The sequence below is a fragment of the Lampetra fluviatilis genome, chromosome 3, assembly GCF_964198595.1.
Source record: "Lampetra fluviatilis chromosome 3, kcLamFluv1.1, whole genome shotgun sequence".
NCBI lineage: Eukaryota > Metazoa > Chordata > Hyperoartia > Petromyzontiformes > Petromyzontidae > Lampetra > Lampetra fluviatilis.
In genome coordinates this window covers 18709000-18729826 of record NC_136277.1, presented here as the reverse complement: position 1 = coordinate 18729826, position 20827 = coordinate 18709000, and the positions used below count along the sequence as shown (strand labels likewise).

Here is a 20827-nt window from a genome sequence, read left to right as displayed (position 1 = left end):
CCGTGCCAATTGGAGATGCGAGGGAAGGTCAACAAACTAAACACAAAAAGCAGTTGTAAAGACATTCGTGTTCGATCTCGATTTAAAAGTGCATCGTCCCAGTGGCTTTCTAATTTCGGAAGGAATATACCTAACGTATGATTCAGAAACATTGTCACGAATGAAACATATGGAACAATAGCTAAAATGTACGCAAAGAAGAATGTAGAGGTGCATGCTTGAAACTGCATTGAGAAACAGAGGCACGCGTGAATCAGAGAAACATACAGAGGTCAATTATATGATCCAAACTATGAAGAAAAGTCATTGGGCTTGGGCAAGATATCACGCGAGCAGGGATGGCAAATTATGGTCAAGAAGGAATGGAATATGTCCGTGACAATGACCAGCAAGGGCAAGGGGTAATGAATCAGTGAATAGGCAGGTGGCTGTGTTAATTGTTGCATCGTGAGATCACGAGAGATGGTTGTGGCTTGGGGAGGTCTTTATTCATTAGTGAGTTTACTATTGTTGATGATAATAGAATATACACTTTCAGTGATACTGGCAGTTCGCAAAACGAACTCGTAATCCAGAGGCTGCTAGTTTGATCCCGCGACACATCAAGTGAAACAACAACAAGGGGCAAGTTTGTTAAATCCTCCCGCTGCTGTGAACCCAGCGGTATAAAAGGTTACATCGTATAGTCAATTAGCAGGTTGCTTGTGGTGAGGTCAAGTCTGGGCCTTCCCACCTCCTCCAACACATCTGGTCAGCATAGAAAACACAGGCCAAAACAATTAAATAGAGGGGTTCTTTATAGTTCCTTTTAGTGGAGACCCTTCTGGCAGCAGTGATGTGAGTCAGCAATTGCAAGCCTGTACCTTTACCTTTTTAATATATATCTTCAATATCTACACGGACATGCTCTTAATTTTTTTCCACAGCCCAATGTCAAGGTGCCTGTTATGGAAACTGAAGATTGGAAAAGTGAGGCTTGTGTGATTAAATAAAACACACAAATGAAAAGCAAACGCAATATTTACTTTGTTACTTTTTTATTCTTTCATAAAATAAAATGTGCCTGGCCATAACTCAAACTCGTGAGGTTCAGCTTACCTAGCGAGGCTTATGGCAGTAGTTTTTACACTACAGATGTGATTGCCTCTTATTTGAACCAAATGATGTATTCTCGTTTCCAATACTTCTTCTGAACTACAAATAAAGTTTCGTTCACACTTAGTAAGAGTAAAATTATGTAACCTCTTCGTGACATTAATTTATCTGTGTGTGCATTAAATACAAATGAAAATTTTATTATTATATTTGTTCATAGCCATTTATAAAGCAACACCTCTTCCAGTGGGAATACCATAAAATTGTGTAATTGTCTCATGCCATATGAAAATAGCCCAATGTGTGCATTATACCCATATGTCTGCCCTGAATGAAGAAACAATCTGCTGGGAACGAGAGGCCACAGAAGGAAGAGATATACAGCTTTTGTCTTACATCATAATCGTATGAACATATAAGCGAACTATTACTGTTATGTGGCCTATACTGCATTGTCATGTAAGATATTGCACGGACAAGGATGTCACATGTACGATCGCATGTAGTCGAGTTGCCGAACACGTTGACTAACTTTCAATTTAAAGCTTTCGTGACTGCAGGGATTCATCTTTTTGGTTATTTCGGTAAAGTCACGTAGAAGGGAAGTAATAAAATAATAAAAATAAAACATAATAAAATAATTCTCACGACGTTTTGGCCACAACGCATGAGGACGGCAAGCAGCCATCCTCATTCTTCACCTGAGGACGGCTGCTTGCGTTGTGGCCGAAACGTCGTGAGAATTATTTTATTATGTTTTATTTTTATTATTTTATTACTTCCCTTCTACGTGACTTTACCGAAAGAACCAAGAAGACGTTGACTAACGGCAAATCTCTGCCGTTCGGAGTAAACGATCGCCTTAGAAAACGTCTCCAGTGTCTCCAAAACAGCGTCGTTTGCCTGGCCCCCACCTCTCGCGAGTTCGACACACCTTGTGAAGGAGCTGCACTGGTTGGCAGTGCATTAGAGAGGTCCGGTTCAAGGTGGCAGTACCCGCTTTTATAGCAATGATAACCGGTCAACCAGCGATGCCAAGCACCCATACGTCCCATCACGAAACGTTATCTTGTCATACATTTACATAGCGCCTTAACGAAGGCGTTGTACAGTGAACGAACTATGGTACAAGAGATGAAACGAGATGAGTGGATGGGATATATGTGTAAAATGTGGTGGTGGTGGCGGTGACGATGCGTGGAATAAACGAAGATGGAAATGAGATGAGTGGATTGGTGATGGGTGACCATGGGGAGTTGGGGACAGGGAAGGCGGCGTTAGTACGTGTGGGGAGGACAATAAGGGGATAAAGAAGGGTGGGCAATAGAGAATAAGTGGGGGTTTAAGAGAAGAGCGGAAGGTAGCGAGAGAGGGCTGACTGTTTGACGCGCAAGGGCAGTTGATTCCAGTGAAGAGGCGCTAGGCGAGAGAATGAGCGAAAGACGACAAAGATTTCGAACGCAAACCGACGCTCATCTGCTATGGATCTGCTGCTGTGTGAGATCCACTCGGCTTCGAACAGCAGAATGGAGTTTTCCATCTGCAGCCCCGATGATCAGGGACAGTGTGCCAAATGAAGTCTGTTCAGCCGTTACAATCGGTGATTTTAAAACCGGACTATAATTGTTTTTGTATTTTCTCTTCTGTTCAGTTTCATTTAGTTTTTAATTTCTATCTGTGCAATCTGCGATTCCATCTCAACATATTGCTGAATACGGCGCATTACAAATCTTGAACGTATTGATTGTGCGGAGTTTTTTTTTACAAATATTCTACGTATTATATACTCAATGGATTTCATTTCCATGATTTCCATGGGAGTAGTGCGCAGTGGTTCACGCACTGCACTCTCAACACATTGACCAGAGTTTGATTGCTGCGAGCCCGAGCTAGCCCCTTTACCAATCCGCACTAACACATGTGGTAAAGTATGATAAAGCAACCTTCATGACTAACGTGGGTTAGATTTCATCCAGAAATGCTTCGATAAAGGGCTATTATTTTATTATTATTACTGTTATTAACATGTTTTCCACTCCCAATAATTTCAAATAAGCTTCATTGCACGATTACTTTCAAACAAAAATACTAAGTTTTATATCAAAAAAAGAATAGATACAATATTTTCATTCGTCAATAATATATATATCTCAAATATTTAAATTGTGTCTGGAAGTACAGTGAAAATCCCAAAGCACTCGCCCAGCACATTTAGCCGTAATAAACTGTCTTCGGAAATGTCAAGTGGCTGTTTTGATGATAGATGGCCTCCTGGCAGGTTCAAGATAAATAGTACAGCAAATCACAGCTGACATTGTGATATCACTAACCCAGTCTTTGAACGTCCACGCCACTCATCCAGAACCAATAAAGTGTCCCGACCACACATTATCTCCCCACAGAAAATTTTCCCAAGGCTGCGCTCTACACGCTCCATCCTAAGCAGAAGATTTTTTTTTGTTTTTAAAGATCGACCACGCTGTTAATATCACTTAAGTTGTACTTGGGATTGACACAGATGCTAATTGCAATTGCAGTTGCTGCAGTCATTTTGTAGTGTAGTAGCCTCAATTATAATTTTACATTTGATATCTAGTCGCGTGCGGTTTAAATAAAGTATTTGCATACTGCATCATATAATGCCACTGTGAATCAGAATCTTGATTTAAACTGGAGAAATCCGATGAGCTTTGAAGCGCTTTTTTTACAGATGCCTGATTCCTCTTCTGATGTATTTTGCTACTGCATGCAAATCTCAGTGGAGCTGTTTCATCCACTTAAATTCCACCCATTTTATAATTATGTGTTATTAAGTGTTGGTTCATGAGCGCTAAGATGACTCTATCGATGTTCCCGAATCAAATTACTTTTCAGTGTCAACCAACACGAGCCATAATGGTATTTGACAATCATTTGTCTTTCTCAAAATCTGATGAAAAGAATGCACGTGGGCGAAGATAGAAAACCATTTTTCATAAATCCGGCTTGCTCAAGTGGCTGACCAGACTCTCAATTTTCCATTATTTTATTCCCAGTGATCCTCATGTACACGCAATCGGAGGGTTATTGGGAATGGAGTTCTTCAAGTCAGTGTTGTCTTCCTTTTTGAATAGAAAACTGATCGAGGCCTCATTCTATGGTTGAGGCATTTCAACTCTATGTAGATGTGAAGTAAACAGGTTTGGCTAATTTGGCTCCAACTGCTGGTGGCGCTTCTCTGATAATGTCGACAGGTGCCCTGGTGGCGAGATGTTAACTACCTCACTAGATATACAGGAGGTTGTGGGTTGGATCGCAACCCTGATATCTGTATATTTTGAGTTTGCATGTTCTCCCTGTGGTCTCGTGGATTTTTCTCCGGGTCCTCCGTTTTTTCCTTCTACATTTAGAAACATGCTTTCATAGTATTTAGCTGCTTTAATTTTCCACATGATAAGCCACTTCGTTAAGCTATCATTTGTGGCCAGGTCGCTTCTGAAAATATATATATAGCTCAGTGGGCCTTACCTGATGAAATTGAAAAAACTAATTTAATAGTTTAATAGGTATTCCATCTGGTACCGCAGCTTTTCCTGTTTTCGTTATGTGAAGATTGTTTCTTGCAGTGTGACTTCTCTCCACCTGAAAAAATGGTTTGATTCCTGGGATATATGATTGTTTATGCTCTAGAGATATGCATACAATTATTTCACAAACGTATAAGAGTCTGCCTATTATGTGCAAAGGTTTTATCTTTCTCCCAAAGGGATACAACATCAATCTCCTCATTGCTGCTTCCATGCTCCCATTGCCTTCTATGATGTCTTCAATCATCATTATGTTGTGTTCTCTGATTTATTTCTCATTCTCTTTACTGTTTTTTTACAGAGTTCTCTGTATTATATCTTTTATTTGGCATATTTGCATACCTCTCTACCTCTACATAATGTATTTCCTGAGTTTCAGATACAGTGTTTGCATATTTACCTTTTCCCCCCAAGTTTCAATGTATTTTATAGTGCTATGCTTGCTTCTATTTAAACTACTTAGAGGAGAAACAAAGGCATACACTGAAATTGGGATATTATTAACAATCTCAGATTTGGTGTTGAAAAAGTCATGATTACAACCAATGAAAATATATTGCAAGTAATAACTGAATATTTTAATAAAGAGTGCAAAGGTGGGCTAAAGATAAAAAAAAATGTAAACAAAATTTAAGTTCAACAAATTTTCTAAACAAATTAATGTTTGTTGGAGGGACACAACTGGAAAACACATCAGATTATGCATTCCTCGGGCAATTATTGAAGGAGGACTGGGATAAAACGATGCCATAAGGCAATTAAGAGCAGATTGGAGTTGGGAAATGTTACTTCATAGCAAAAAGCATCATATCAATGTGCCTAGAGAAGTACATTTTTACTTAGTGCACATTACCTACATGAGCAAAAGAATCTGCAACAAGGACAACTAAGCTAAGAAAGTAGTCATTGTACTGGGCATTAAGAAGTGAATATTGTATTGAGTGTTAAGAAACGGAAGAGCGCTTGGATCAGAGGCATCACTTGAAGGGAACGTTGGCCGAAGATCAAGACCAATGATGGAGGAAACATGTCCAAGTGGACGGCCACCGTGGAGATGGAGAGATGACCTCACGTGCAGGAGTTAGACGGATTGTTGTGGCTTTGGGCGAGCCATCGAACAATTGGCGGTCGCTGCATTGCATGCTTTCAGATACACCTCTGCGGCCATCTGGAACACTCTTCCTTCCGATATTAGGAAGCCAGTGGAGCTATGCACTATAAAATCTAGATTTAAAGCTCATTTCTTTCGAACTGCCTTTTGTGTTAAGTTTGTTATGACAAGTACATGACTTAATGAAAAATTTTGAATGAATAGCCATTAATATACCGTTCGCTTCAGCAGCACCTTGTATGCTCCCACATCCCACATCCCTGCAGGGGTGTACACAGGAATGCGGCCATACACGCAGGGGCTCTCATCCATTCGGTTTTCAAATCTCTTGGTTCTCATTTCCCGAATCATATTCATCCACAAATTAACAGGGGCATGCCAGATAAACACATGAACATCTTTCAATACTCTGATGAGCATGGTTGGCTACACATGTTGCGAAAAAAGTTCAACATACATACGTATCATAATACCTTGGTGTCATGGCAAGCGACTTGGGTAGGCCTTCATCCGGCAGTGGACAGAGCATGGCCGCTGTTGTTGACAATTAGCGTGAAGGCTGCAATAGTGTTTAGCAAAAGCATGTGCAGTTATGCACAGAGAAATGTGATCCCGAGCAATCTTTGGTGATTGCGCTACAGTTACTTCACGGTTTAACTGTGTTTGTCCTCGTGTGAAGGGAGCTTGGTGCAGTACTCATTTGAGGCGGTTCCTTAATGATGGAAAATTTTTTACAAGGTTGTTTTAGACTTCCAATGTGTTCTCCTCATTGAATGCAAGGTTACGAGTCGGTTACAATTGTTGTTCTGCTCACAAAAGAGAAGACAAAATTACCATGACACTTTTATAGGATTCGGTTTACAGGCCTCAGTTTATGGACTGTTGCAAATGTCTGGAAGCAATTTGAGTGATAACGTTTGGAATATTTTGAATAACAAAACGTAAACTTTGTTCATTTCATGTTTGCCCATCTGTAAAAAGCATTGCTAACACAGAATAAAAGAAACAGTGGCTAAAAACAGCAATACTGATATAAAATGTTAACTACCAAGTAGCATCTAATGATGTTTATTGAGGATTTCTAATTGGATGTGATTTGTCTAGAATCCAAATATTTTTTCTAAATATCGCGTGTCATTTTAATGGAAAACTATTAACCAGTGGCCTCGTGTCTCTTACAGCAATATTCATTTGTTTTCCTTCAATGCATATTGACATAAAATCTATGTAACACAACCAATTAAAATGTAACTTAGTGAAGTGTCTTATATACATATATATACATTCACTGTCACACACAGCCATGGCCGTAACAACTTAATTTTATTGGTTGCGGTGCTGTGGCACTCACAAAGCTCTGGGCATTTAGAACAAGCAGGCAATTCTGTGGCTTTTAGGGCTAAAAGGTGGCTAATGGTCAGGTCGCCATCCCAACGGGTCTTTATAGTATTGACTTGGAGCATCACAATAGTTTGAAAGGGCCATTAGTAGAAAACTGCATTGAAACTGACAAGCCCATCCAAGAAATTACAGGAATGTAACCATCACGTCTACCGTCACCATCAGCATGCTGGTGACACCAACTTTGACACATCTTATTTATCTCTTCCAGCCAGTAAGACCACACAACAAATGTGTGTTCAACCTTTGCCTGGTAAATTGTTTGTGTGAAACATTCATGCGTTTATTGCCATGTGAGGAATATTGCAATGGTTGACACGTGATGCGTATATGATAGCATTTTTGAGCTATGGTTACAGCTGATAAATGGCCACATTTCTCATCGTTCAAATTATCATCTGTACCCCGTTAGCGACTTGTTCATGTCTATTGAAACCAGTGCCTGGTGTGGAATTTGCGGTAAATGGGGATCTAAAATAACAGACAAGGTGCTTCGCAGAATTATTCACTCAAGATGGTGACATTTGTTGCTCATGAGTTACAGATCCAGGATCTTGTACAATTAGTGTACACGACTGCCCCATGCTTCTGGATACAGCATTCGTTTCAGAATGCTATGAACAAAAATAAAGTAATTACCATGTAACTTAATCGTACGAACGGATGAAATGCACATTTGTATTATTCGTAGACAGCTCTAAAATACAGAGTTCTAAGCGTTCTAAAAAAAAAAATGTTCATGCCTTTGTCAATCCTCTGTCGAATCAAAGTCTCCTCACACCATGCCAGCCATGAAGATTGTTTGACCATACCTGGCCACTTGGGTCCATATGGGTTGGTGAAGAATGGGGGCTCAGACGAGTTCAGATGTCACTCACCACTGAAGTCAGCCATGGCCGGAAAGCTAAATCAGGTCATAGGGTTCATAGAGAAGTGCAGGAACCACTCCACCACCATAGCACAGAAAAGGAGGCTGTAGAATAATAATAAGAATGCTACTTAAATGTAGATGTGACTGAAAAGACTACTTTATATTATAAATCGTGACTTAAAGCTTTCGTGACTGCAGGAATTAATACTCTTTGGGTCTTTCGGTAAAGTCACGTAGATATAAGAAAAATAATAAAAAATCACGACGTTTCGATGGCAACACAAGCTCTCGCTATATTTCTTCCTGCCTCAGCAGTCCAACTGCTGTATTTTTTCACCTGAAGACGATTGCTTGTGATGCGATCGAAACGTCGTGATCTTATTTTATTTTACTATTTTTCTATCAACGTGACTTTACCAAAAGACCCAAAGAGTTCTTTATATTATGTTTAGAGATGAGCACAGAACAGCAAAGGAGGATGATTTCGATCTGACATGGGCAAATTGGAATTGTGTTTTATTTTTGGGATACCAATACGATAAAATCAAAATTGGTTAACCAATTTTGATTTCATACTCTGCGATACTCTACAAATGAATGGACACAGTGATGGGAGTCAGCGGGTGGGGGCAAGAATGTTCAGAGCAACGCGAGGGAAAGGAGGAGCTGGGATTGAAGGGTTGTGGTTCAGAGTGCAGTTGTGCAGCAGTTGAGAGCAGGGCGGGAAGAGTGGTGACGCACGATTGCAGTAAGTGTGCCTGTGTGTGTGTGTATGCATATGTATGTACGTATGGTGGTGATCTGGTGATCAAGTGCTGTTAGCGTGATCATCAGTCCACACTTGCCCAACAGTCTGTTCAGGCTATACGTGTGGGTTTTTGTCTTTGTTGTGATCTGATAATTGCTGCTCACTCAGAAAAGGGAGTGGGAGGCGCTGCTGCTGAACCTGGAGCGTAGTACTCAGAGGTGGGGCCGTATCATTAGCCCCCAAAAAACTAAGCATCTGCCTGGGTATGTTGTGCCATTAAACACTCCACCCGTCAACTCCCCAATGGTGATGGGGCAGTTGGGGAGAGAGTGAAAAGTTTTCCATACCTGGGCAGTGTACTTATGACTAACTCCTGTTTGACGATAGAGGTCTGACCTCTAATCAGTCGAGTGGCATTATCCTTTCATTGGCTGCATAACGCCGTGTGGAAGCTACTTGGTCTGTCGTGCCACACAAAGCTTTGGTTCTTCTCAGCCACAGCCATGCCCTCCCTTCTGTATGCTTGTGATACGTGGATCCCCCTAATGGAACATCTGGGCCAGTTAGAAACATTCATGCTGGCCTGCCTACAATCTATCCTGGGTTTAATCCGGCTGGGTGGTGTGAGGAGCTCAAACATACTTTAAAGATCTGGACACAGCCCCATTGACTAGCTCCTCCAGCAATAAAGGCTGCGTTGGCTGAGGCATATAGCCTGCATGTCCAGCCACCTCATGCTAAAACAACTTTTGTTTGGCAAGATAGAGGGGGCTAAATGGGTGCGGCATGGGCTAGAGAAGAAATGTACTGATGTGGTATGAGAGGATATGGAGCTGAGTGGATTTGCTGATGACTGATACCAGCAGTGTCAAGATCGACCTCTGTGGAAAAGGCTCGTGAAGGACACTACTCGGCAGTTGGAGGCAGTCGCCCTCCAACACTCACAACAACGAGCGGAATGCCAGGTGGCTAAAACACAGCAAGTTAGCACAGTAGGGGCACAGGTGGTGCATCTGCCAGTCAGTTAACTCATGGCACCTGGGTCTGTCCCATGACCTCTTGTCAGCATGCCTTCGACACTTCACATGGCCTTAAAGTGCACATAACCTGGCACAAGCGCCACATAGTCTGGCACAAGTATCTTATACTTCATGGTCATACTGTTATCTACAGTTAATCACGGATAATTGGATACATTTCATACAACTTTAATGTCACTCACTAATATTTTCTGGTGAGGTGAAATTCGGGTGCTATTTACTTCCCTGAGAACCTAAATATAAAACTAAACTACAATTTTATTTTACCAGGTAAGGCCCATTGAGTTATATATCACTTTTTAAAAGCGACCTGGCCAGAAATGATAGCTCAACGAAGTGGCTTATCATATGAAAATGTATAGCAGCCAATAACTCTAAACCGGAGGAAAGACTGGAAGACCTGGAGAAAGATCGACGCGACCATGCAAACTCCAAATATACAGGCATCAGGGTAGTGATCAAACCCATGATCAAATCCACGACCTCCTGTATATCACGGCGCATACAGCAACACAGACAAGATGCGGTCCCCTCTCAGAGCTTCATCTTGCCCAAGTGACTGTGCAGCCTTCCAATTTTTACGAGTCCCTGGCTACTTTTGCTCTTGGATAAAGTGAAGAACCATAGTTTGTCCTGGTCCCGCAGAAAATAACAATACTTGATTTAAAAAAAAGCTATGGATAACAAGTGTCTCGGCCTCGCTGTGCGCTGCATTGCACCACTATCCGAGTAGATAACCTCGCATTCAATAAACCTTCAGAGCCAGGGAAAACATCCGACTCCAAACTTATTTAATGAATTGAACGAGGTAAAACTGATGGAAAAACACAGCACAAATACAGCATCTGTTAATACTTGGAAATATTAATACAATGAATGAACACTACATCATGATAACACTGTCTTAGATAACATGAAACTCAACAATAGATCCTGGATGGACCAGGCACCTACATTAGTACTGAATAGCTATACAAGATAATAAGATACTGTGTTAAATAAGGGCACATCGTGTAATCACCATACTGCAGCCTAAATGTACCGCAATACACATAACACTGAACTGTCGATGAGATATTTCATCATCCTTGCTCTCAAGATCGCAATAAGGTTACATGGGTACAAATGTGACTCGACTTATTCAATTACAAGTAACATCTACAATAAGGCAAGTGGCAGGCTTCATTGTTAACTAGGCCTCATATTTGTCATAACAATTTAACAGCATTATAAAGGCATTTACAGCATTATAACGACCATTCTAACATTATAACAGCATTCCCAGTATTATAAGAACATACACCATCTTACAGACAATGCTTCTTAAAGTCCCACAATGAACAATTGCACCTGTCTTCACTGGGACGCTATTTGTGCCACCATTTTGTACTCTGTGTAATTGCTGATACCCTGCCACATGGCTTAGAGAATGTCAAATCGTAACGTCACGTGACCAAACTCAACATCCAAACAGGAAATTCCTGTGTACACACACCTTCACACCTGCTGTGAGGCAGAACAACAAGAGATTGCCTGTATGATATTTTTTTTAAATCAGAATCAGAATATGTATTTGTACTGGAGGACTCCGATGAGTTATAAAGCTCTTTTCACAGACGTCCAGTAGAGGCGGGTAAACACAGTACAACAACAAGTAATACAAGAAAGGTAAACATATCACCCAAAAACATACAAATAACACTAAACCATCCCCATCCTACCAGGCAAATCCCACTAAGGATTTAACTTATTTTTCAGTAGCGACCTGGACACAAATGATGACAGTGGCCCATCATTTGGACATTTATAGCAGCAAGGTTTAGCCTTTTTGTAATGATTATTATTATTAATGTCGATATTTTCTGTTAATTAATTAGTTTGACATTACAAACCAATGCCTGCAGAGCCATAAACTCACGCTGTGCCTTTGTTCGTGGTCCACGACAGCTTTACCAAGTTGAACAACTGGAGAGGTCATTAACAAGCATATCTTATGCACTTCAACACACGGGAACAAATGTGCTGACTCACGTGCAACAGTATATACATATCTGCGCACTATATCTTGTATAAATATGGATAAAGATGAAACTGCCGTACCATCCTTATCATCGGCACTCAGTGTTCTCTATTCTTATCTCTGTCTACAGTGTGGTGCATGCACATTAATGTCTGTCATGCTAAAATGGTGTTCTGTGCTTGGCCTACGTAAACACTTTACCGTGAGAAAACATTTTATTACTTTATACCAACCCTTCAGAGCCCCGTGGTAAAAGCAGCAGTAATTTGATGTGCGAGCATAAATGATCCCTTTACGCGGCACATTATGGGTTCGTGAGATAAGTCATGCTAATGGTGTTGCGCTCTGCAAGCGGTGGTCGTGACACTGCAGGTGAAAGGTCACCATTTTTTTAGGGAACATTTGTTATATGTTGCTTCTCTGGCAGTTGAAAGCGATAGGGGGTTGCCCACATTTCACACGGCCACACGCCAGCTACCTTTCCCTTATGCCATGCATAGCGACAGGTTTTCACTTCTGCTTCAGTCTCATTTTTCCGATATTAGGAAGCCAATGGAGCCATGCACTTTTAAATCTATATTGAAAACATATTCCTTTAAGCACTGACTTTTTGTGTTTAGTTTGCTGCCCGTCATCCATGACTCCAATTTGCACGGTTGGCTACGTACAGCGTAAAAGAGGTTCAACATACATACATGACTGCAGGAATTCATATTCTTTGGGTCTTTCGGTAAAGCCACGTAGATAGAACAAATAGTAAAATAATATCCAGCCCCCTATCTTGTGATATTGTTATTATTTGTATTATTTGTTCTATCTACGTGGCTATACCGAAGACTTGTTTCAGCAGCCTGCTTCTCTCTCCCACCTGAAGACGATTGCTTGTGTGGCGATCGAAACGTCGTGATAATTTTTTTTTACCTACGTGACTTTACCGAAAGAACCAAAGAGTATGGATTCCTGCAGTCATGAAGGCTTCAAATCAATATATTTACCAGTTGGATTATGGTTAACACAACCATCTCAACACAAGACAAAGTATTTTTACATAATCTATCAACTTCTAAGTTACAAAACCTAAGGAGACCCACCATCGACAGAGAAATATTTACTATGATTTTGTAGCCAACGATGACCACAGGCTGAGACACTCATACATGGCATTTGTGCAAGAACCAGTTTTTTTTCTGTTATGAACCTATTTTCACATTTGAAACCATGATTACTCGTCATTCTGGCTCAATACACGTAAAATACAGTAATCCAAAATAGAACAATCATGAACATGATTTGCCCACAGGTCATGTGAGCAATGGGAGTATTCATCGCTGTGACTGTGGCAGCACTTACGTACAGACAAAGCGGATAACAGAAGGAATTCCTATGCTTCAGTCCCCTTGCTATCACCCAGCCCCGATTCTTCATCTGGGGAAACAATGTCCACTAGCACTCGTTACAGCCACCACAGCACCTGAGTGAACTGCACAAACATTGTTAATCTGGGCAATATCTGAGCCGGCAAGCGGCATCTTACCTAAACTCACATGAGGTTGTGGTAGTTAGTAGGACCCTGAGCAGTTGCCACTTGCCTCGTAATGTTTGTTGATGAAATGTATAATACCGGAAACTATTATCTTTTTCTGCTGCTATAAATAGCCACTGATGGATATCAATGGCCTACCAGTGGTTCGACTCCAAATATCCAACCCCCTATCTTCATCTTGAGAGAAGGACAATATCCTGAGCAGGCATCATCTAAAATATATAGCTACAGAAACGCCTGTCTAAAACCATACAACCCTAATGCCGTAACAACAACCATTAGCGAATGGTATTACATAGGCCACCATGTAACCAGTTTAACCATTTATTGGCTGTTACAGTCACCTCCTGGAGTTGAAACTGTCAATAGTAATACGTATGTGCTTTGCCTCTATCAATATAGTGGTGAAACAACTCTTATCTGCACACTTCTTACCCAGGACTTGTATTATGCATGGTCAAGGTCGAACCACTAAAACTGATTTCCACAGAACGATTCCTCCTACCGTCTATGTTTTGTTATGGATCAGAGGAATTATCCAGAAGTGGTTGAGCATGGATAAAAAGAGTCGCAGAGTAAATTGCTCTATTATCAATTTGTGAGGTACACCGATAATTATTGGTCACCGCAGGAGCTAAACGATTGATTGATGATGTTGAGGATGACAATAATGTATTGATGATGTGTTGATGAGGATTGCAATGATGTTGAAGATGATGACAATAATCGTACTAAAAATGGTAATATCTAAATTAAGATATGAGGATATGGTAGTGGAATGTGCAAACCCTATATCAAGCAGTGACAACAGGAATGATAATTAAAGAGCCTAAACAGCCCACCATCATGAATGATTGAGTACTGACTTTTATCTGTGAACTGTTGAAGTCATACAAGCCATCATTAATTATCTTCTCAAACTACGGTCTGCAGTTGGTGGTTCCCCTGTGGAGTTATCATGTCTTTGCACTGCACTGCTCAGAGACTCTGGAATGCACTGACTGTGATATCCATACTATAGAAGAGTCTGGGTTTCTGGATGGGTCAGAGAGCTGGACTCTAATAATGCAAGTGGAAAAAATCATCTGACTCTTGGGTGTAGGTGCATAGAGAGGATGTTTGCAATTACATGGCAGAACCGAGTATGCAACTTAGACCGTTCAAATAGCATGTGACAAGAAACGACTATCAACATATTCGAGAAGTGATGGTCATGGCTGCAGGTGTCGAATGGAGTGCACAACACCGAGACACACACTGGCGTGGACACCTGGAGGTTGGTGACCTCGGGGAAGGCCTCAATCCAGACAGTGCCATACTGTTAAAGGAGACCTTAGAGGTTGTGTGTCAAGTGTACAATCATCGAGGCATCTGGGAGAAGTCAATTAATAGTGCAGTGTAGTGGCATCAATTGAACTACAGTAATGACTTATTGATCTTCATGTAATAACATTATATATTTAGTTAACAAGTCGTGACATTTTGAATAATACTGAGTGTACCTTTGGCTCCATTGCATTTGCACCTTTAGGAAATCACAGACAACATCAACAACCGCCATTCGCCACTAAGTGGCGGGGTGACATCACCACGATGCTTGTGCCAGACTATGTGCACGTTGAGGCCACGCGAAGTGTGGAACGCCCGCTGACAGGAGGTCACGGGGCAGACCCAGGTGCCACGGGTCGACTGACTGAGATGACTGGCTGATGCACCACCTGTGCCCCCTACTGTGCCAACTTGCTGTGCTTTAGCACACACACACACATCACCGCCTCTACTATATGGAGCCTTTGATGTTGAATGCACTGGATGGCCCGAGTGGGAGTGAATGAGACCTCACCTGGTCTGAGCAAGAAGGCCCACGCATCGTAGGGCTGACTGTGGTTGGTGTTGTACAGTATGACGTACTCCAAGATAACTCCGTTCGGCTCAGCTGGGGGCTGCCAGCACACCAGCACGCGGCTGGCGTCCATGGCTCTCAGCTTGATGTCTTTGGGGGGATCGGAGGGCCCTGTGTGAACCGCACGCGCACATTCCGGGGGAGCGCACAAGTGGTGATCGTGTGTATACACACACACAAAATGACAAAGATGTACATATTCTTTGGGTCTTTTGGTAAAGTCACGTAGATAGGTTCAAAGAAAATTATAAAAAACTACAACGTTTCGATCGCAACACAAGCGGTCGAAACGCCATAGTTTTTTGTTATTTTCTTTTAACCTATCTACGTGATTTTACAGAAAGACCCAAAGAATATGAATTCGTTCAGTCTTGAAAGCTTTAAGTCCAGATTTGACAAAGATGTTCTTTTTTTTTCTTCCTTAAACAGACTTTTTGTAACCGGTGTAGTTGCTTTTTTATGTTTAGTTTGTTGTAATTTCTCCACACCTCCGATTAGCAGTGCGAAAGAAATTCAAAATACGTACGTAGTTCGTAAGCGTATTCGTAAGCTGAGATATGACCTTGTGGAACCTCCAAAGGTAGTTCTGCAGCTGACCACTGCTGCACGTGTAATGTAGCTCTCAGAGACACCGTCTTGTGCAGTAATATGTATATCTATTATTAATAAAGTCCACCGACTCACTGATAACTTAATGAGTAACCGCGAGTGACTATATACACTCGGGTAACTTAGATAACTCTATTCTGAGACAACATAACTCTAACCTTCCAAGACTACAAGGTGCCCACTCCAGGATGATAAAGACGAACCGCTTCAAGGTGACGACGGCGACGGCAGTTCCCCCACAACAGCAGCCCAGAGCCCCGGTTCGCACCGGCTCTTATCCCCCTCATGACCTGGCCACGCCCCTATTCCCAAACCCTCTCTCATCGCACCTGGCCCTGTCTGTCTCTGCCCTTATTACAATTTACGACCGTTAGGTCCCATGCTTCCCATCACGCGACCCTTGTCGCATCAATCATTATTAGCAACCACTTAGGTCCCACATTACCCTAACGTGACCCTGTCTGTTCCCGTTACGTTAATTAGTAACCATGGCCATGGGGAGCCGTACTGTCCCTACATCACCCTGTACTGTCCTTACACATGTATTTGATGAATAATTTTCACACATTTTCGATATAAAAAGATCATCTACATCCACAGATGATAGCAACATAAACTTTCCCCATAACGCAACCAAGCATGTGAGTGACCACTAGGAGGAAAGATGTTTATTTCATGGCTGTGTTCCACACAAGAACAAGTTCAAGGTTGAGGTGGCCAGGTGGTTCAGGAGTAAAAATAATGAGCCAGCAACACTGAGATTCTGGATTCAAATCTATGTTTCAACAGGGTTCTCAATTGTATCAAGTTTATGGTTTCAGCCTGGTCACCAACAACTCCACAAATACATAAAAAAAAATTGGATTTTAATGTAATTTTGCTAAATTCCAGCTCTGAGAATTAAAACACTGTGGATGTTTGACTGTCAAACTACAGATACCAATCTCATAGAAGAGGGTATGGGAAAGTCTGCCCCCTATTGTAGAAAGCTTAAAAAGGCCACTTGAAGGGTGTTTAATCTCTTGCATCGCTGTTCTCAGGGAAATGAGGTCACTCTGCTCTGCAATATTTCCAAAGGGATTCTTTGTCTCCTGACATGACACTCATGAGACACGGTAAATAACATTGTAGAAAAGACGACCCAACTATATTTTTACAAGAAGTATGTTATTGAAGGAAAAAAAGAAAAACAGGGAAAGATACAGCATATGGTCAGACGGGGATCAAACCATATTTTAAAAATAAAATGTCGAAGGCAATTCGAAGGCAAAGCTATACCAGGGACTAGAGAGCAGCCTGTGCAAGAGGCTGGGAGTGATGAAGGCTGAGAGACCCTGTGCTATTCATGGCCAGCACTCTGCCGAAATACCAGCGTACATTCTACAAGGACTCTTTGTGTGCCTTGACCTCCTGACATCGGGTCCTGTTCTGGCAGTAAATGTTCCTCTGATATGTATACGTGGCCATCATACGCATACATAAGTGTACGCACATACCATTGACGGGCTGGTACCGGTGGACGGGCTAAGTCCGTTTCTACGCAACAATCCTTTATGAAACTACAACGCATGTGTTATTTAAAGCCTCATTAAGCTTAATACGCCACCGCCCGGTAACTTTCGACCTCATCACGTTCACTCGATGAATGAAAACTACATTTCACATGGGTGAACTTAAGCCTCATTAGGCTTTACCCTCAACCACCTGGTCACTTTTGACCTCAAGCATTGCCAATAAATGAAAGCTACATTGCATATGCGCGACCTTTAGCTTCGTGCGGCTTTTCCCACTGCCACGACCTGGTCACTGCTGTCCTCTGGTGGTGTTGATATAATAGCATGATATCTTTTCGGTCAGGTTATAGTCTTTTTGGACGTAGGTTAGAGGTCATACATAATTAATCTTCAATATATGTGTCTTGTTCCTCCTGGTCAGAATTAGCCCTTACTCAACACTATAAGACTACATTTACTTTCAGTTTCTTGCATATGAGAATTATAATTGGGAAGTATCTATCTGTGAGAGAATCTGAATTTCACCTCATCCATTAAATAATCACACATCTACATCTCGCTAACATACCCGATTATAATATGTGAATGCCCACATTCTATCCTTGGCACCTTTTCACAATAACACATGCTCATCATAGCCTAGCAATGGAATAAAAATAAGTTAAGCAACTATGGACATCGGGACACAGGGCGGAACGGTGACACTGTGCTTAATGCACAAGGAATCGAGTCCCAGCCATAGGTAACGCAAGTGGCAAGCGATACCGGTGATGGCTGCACAAGACGCGGCCCCCAGCCCCTTCACGAACTGACGCTGAGCAGAGTGGCTAAGTATGGTTAAAATAATGTATCTGCGACCACAATGGCCTATTAATGCCTTGATAAGGGACTGTACATTATAATGCATTGAAGTGTATGAGCATACAATGAGATGAGATATATGTATTTAGAAATACGTGCAAACACATACATATACACGACACACAGCATATACCTACATTATGGCATTTACTCTGCAGGTTTATTATAGCACACAATAGGGTGCACACAATTTCAGAGACCTATGCCCTTACAAATGCAGCATGATATATACACACGCCCCGCATGCATGCTGCTCACCTACAGAACACTAACAGAAGACAAGTCACAGGGTGTCCCCGCTCAAACGAATGTGCGGTGGTGCTCATTTCCATTTATGGCCCTGGGCCAGTGGTGGAGTCAATCCACCGAACAACCACATGTGCACACTCGCATATATAATACACGACATGCACAAACAACACATGCGCAAACATATACATAGTAAAAAAATGTGCTTTGTACCCGGAGAAGACAAACAATAGCCCGCATAAAACGGGTCATTGGTCAGTTTAATACGTAGGCTTCCACGACCAATATCCATAATCGAGGTTTTTTGGGTTATCGCGTGAATATAAATGTGTCGTTTATATTTACGCCACCTAAACCAAAAACTTTTATGGCGGTCATTGGTGTTCGTGAGCACCTATTAATGCCAGTATGAAAGGGTGGTGTGGCCAGAACTATGTCTTTCCGCCTTTGTCTCCCCATCTCTGATGTTTACCCACTGCACCTGGTACTGATTTAAGGAAGACCTGACATAGGGGTAGCTCAGGGAGTGGCTGGGATCGCACCACTGGTGTTAGCTGTGGCCAGGAATCAAACCCAGGTCGCTGGGTTCGAAGCGCAGTGGGTGCTAACCACCATTACCGCTCCCCTACCACATGCAGAATACAGAAATGTGAACGTGCACAATTAACACGTGCATCTACACGTAACGGTACTGCATTATGAATACAGCTAACATCAGAGGTAAGCGATGGCAGAACGAGTCTTGGATCGCCCACTTCACTCCGCCACCATGATCAGCATGGTGAAGTATGGTTAAACCCCCTTGTGACCAACATAGCACGGAGATAATTTGTCAGTGGATTTAAGGACAAAGAATTGTGGTGTTCAAACACATAGTCGAACAACATTGAACTGATAGGGTGATAGGATATCACATGCACGAATGTGTATAAACACAGCTTACAATATATGAACCTGAAATAGTTAAAGACATCTAGTTTCATGCATATAGTACTACATGTACATAAAACATACATACATCGGTGGAACCTATGATAAGGAGCAGTGGCATACTGGATATTGAGCTACGTTATTAATCTGGGGATCTGAGTTACATTTCTGGCAAAGGCTGACAAGTCCTGGGCTGCCCTTTCACCCCTTCACCAATCTGAAGGGACAGCCCAATATATGATGAAGTTCGGTCAAACAACGCCCGTTACTGACACGGTCTGACGAGGCTTTTATGCAAAAAACGGTTGTAAATGATATGTATTTATGATAAAACGTAATCAGTTACGTAAAAAAAGAGTTTTGTTTCTGTTATAGGAAAATAATAATTAAACTTGTTTTGCTGATTGGCCTGCTTCGGGAATTTTTAAGCATTAAATGACAAATATCCATTGAATTCCCAAAGAAGACCAATAAGCATTGTAGACATTCACTAAAAGCAGCAGCTTGCATAATAGCAAATACACATGTAAATGCACAACTATAAATACATATATGTGGAGTCATACATACGTACAAAAACCACAGAGGCGCATACAGAAATGCATACACATACATGCACAGAGCCATAATATGCATGCATACAAAGTATATGGCACACCCACACACATACATCTCACTGTCACAAAACAGTGGAGCAGCTGTCCCCGTCTCCGCAGCCTCCCCCCCTGCCCTTCCTCCAAGGCCTCTCTCTCTACACCTCCCCCCCCCCCACTGCCCCCGCTTGTCCCCATGACTCCTGTCCCTCTGTCCCCACAGTCACAAAGCCGCGTGGGTTGCACAAACACGTCAATGGATCTGGATCCACTGGATTCAAAAAATAACAAACGGAATCAGATAGGATGGAGATTCAGCCCGATCGTGATATATGCCGTATATGTACGAGGATGCATATGCTGTACGTTGTACATGGGTTCCTACCCCCCCCCCCCACCCCCATATAATCCAGAAGGCCAGAACGACACCACAATGGAATATGTGAATCACACTGGCAGGGAAGACAAGCGTGCTGGTAAGTGAAACAAAATGATACGAGATCACGATTCACGACTTGAATTTAGACTTGGAAATTTGGATTGTGCAGCAATTGATGAGAACATTTTAGCTGGTTTCAGTGAGATCCTGAGTTCATCTCTGAGTAGGTGACACGTGTGATGAGACTGGGTTCTAAAGTGACGCGAGTTGATCGTCTCAGCGCAGTCAACAATGACTGCACACCCCAAATTAACAGCCGCACAAAAAAACCGTGTAACGTTACATTTCAACAAAATCCAGCTCCGACTACAAACACTTGGTTTGATTGCCATGC

General features: G+C 41.9%; 1 protein-coding gene across 1 annotated transcript in view; it reads right to left on the bottom strand.

The window, feature by feature from the left end:
* The window catches only part of LOC144953806 (immunoglobulin superfamily DCC subclass member 4-like), a 336924-nt gene that overhangs the window by 28565 nt on the left and 287532 nt on the right, over positions 1-20827 (bottom strand). The window contains exon 16 of the mRNA XM_078884448.1: positions 15239-15409. Coding sequence (XP_078740574.1) covers positions 15239-15409 — 171 coding nt within the window. The remainder of the gene's footprint in view (positions 1-15238; positions 15410-20827) is intronic.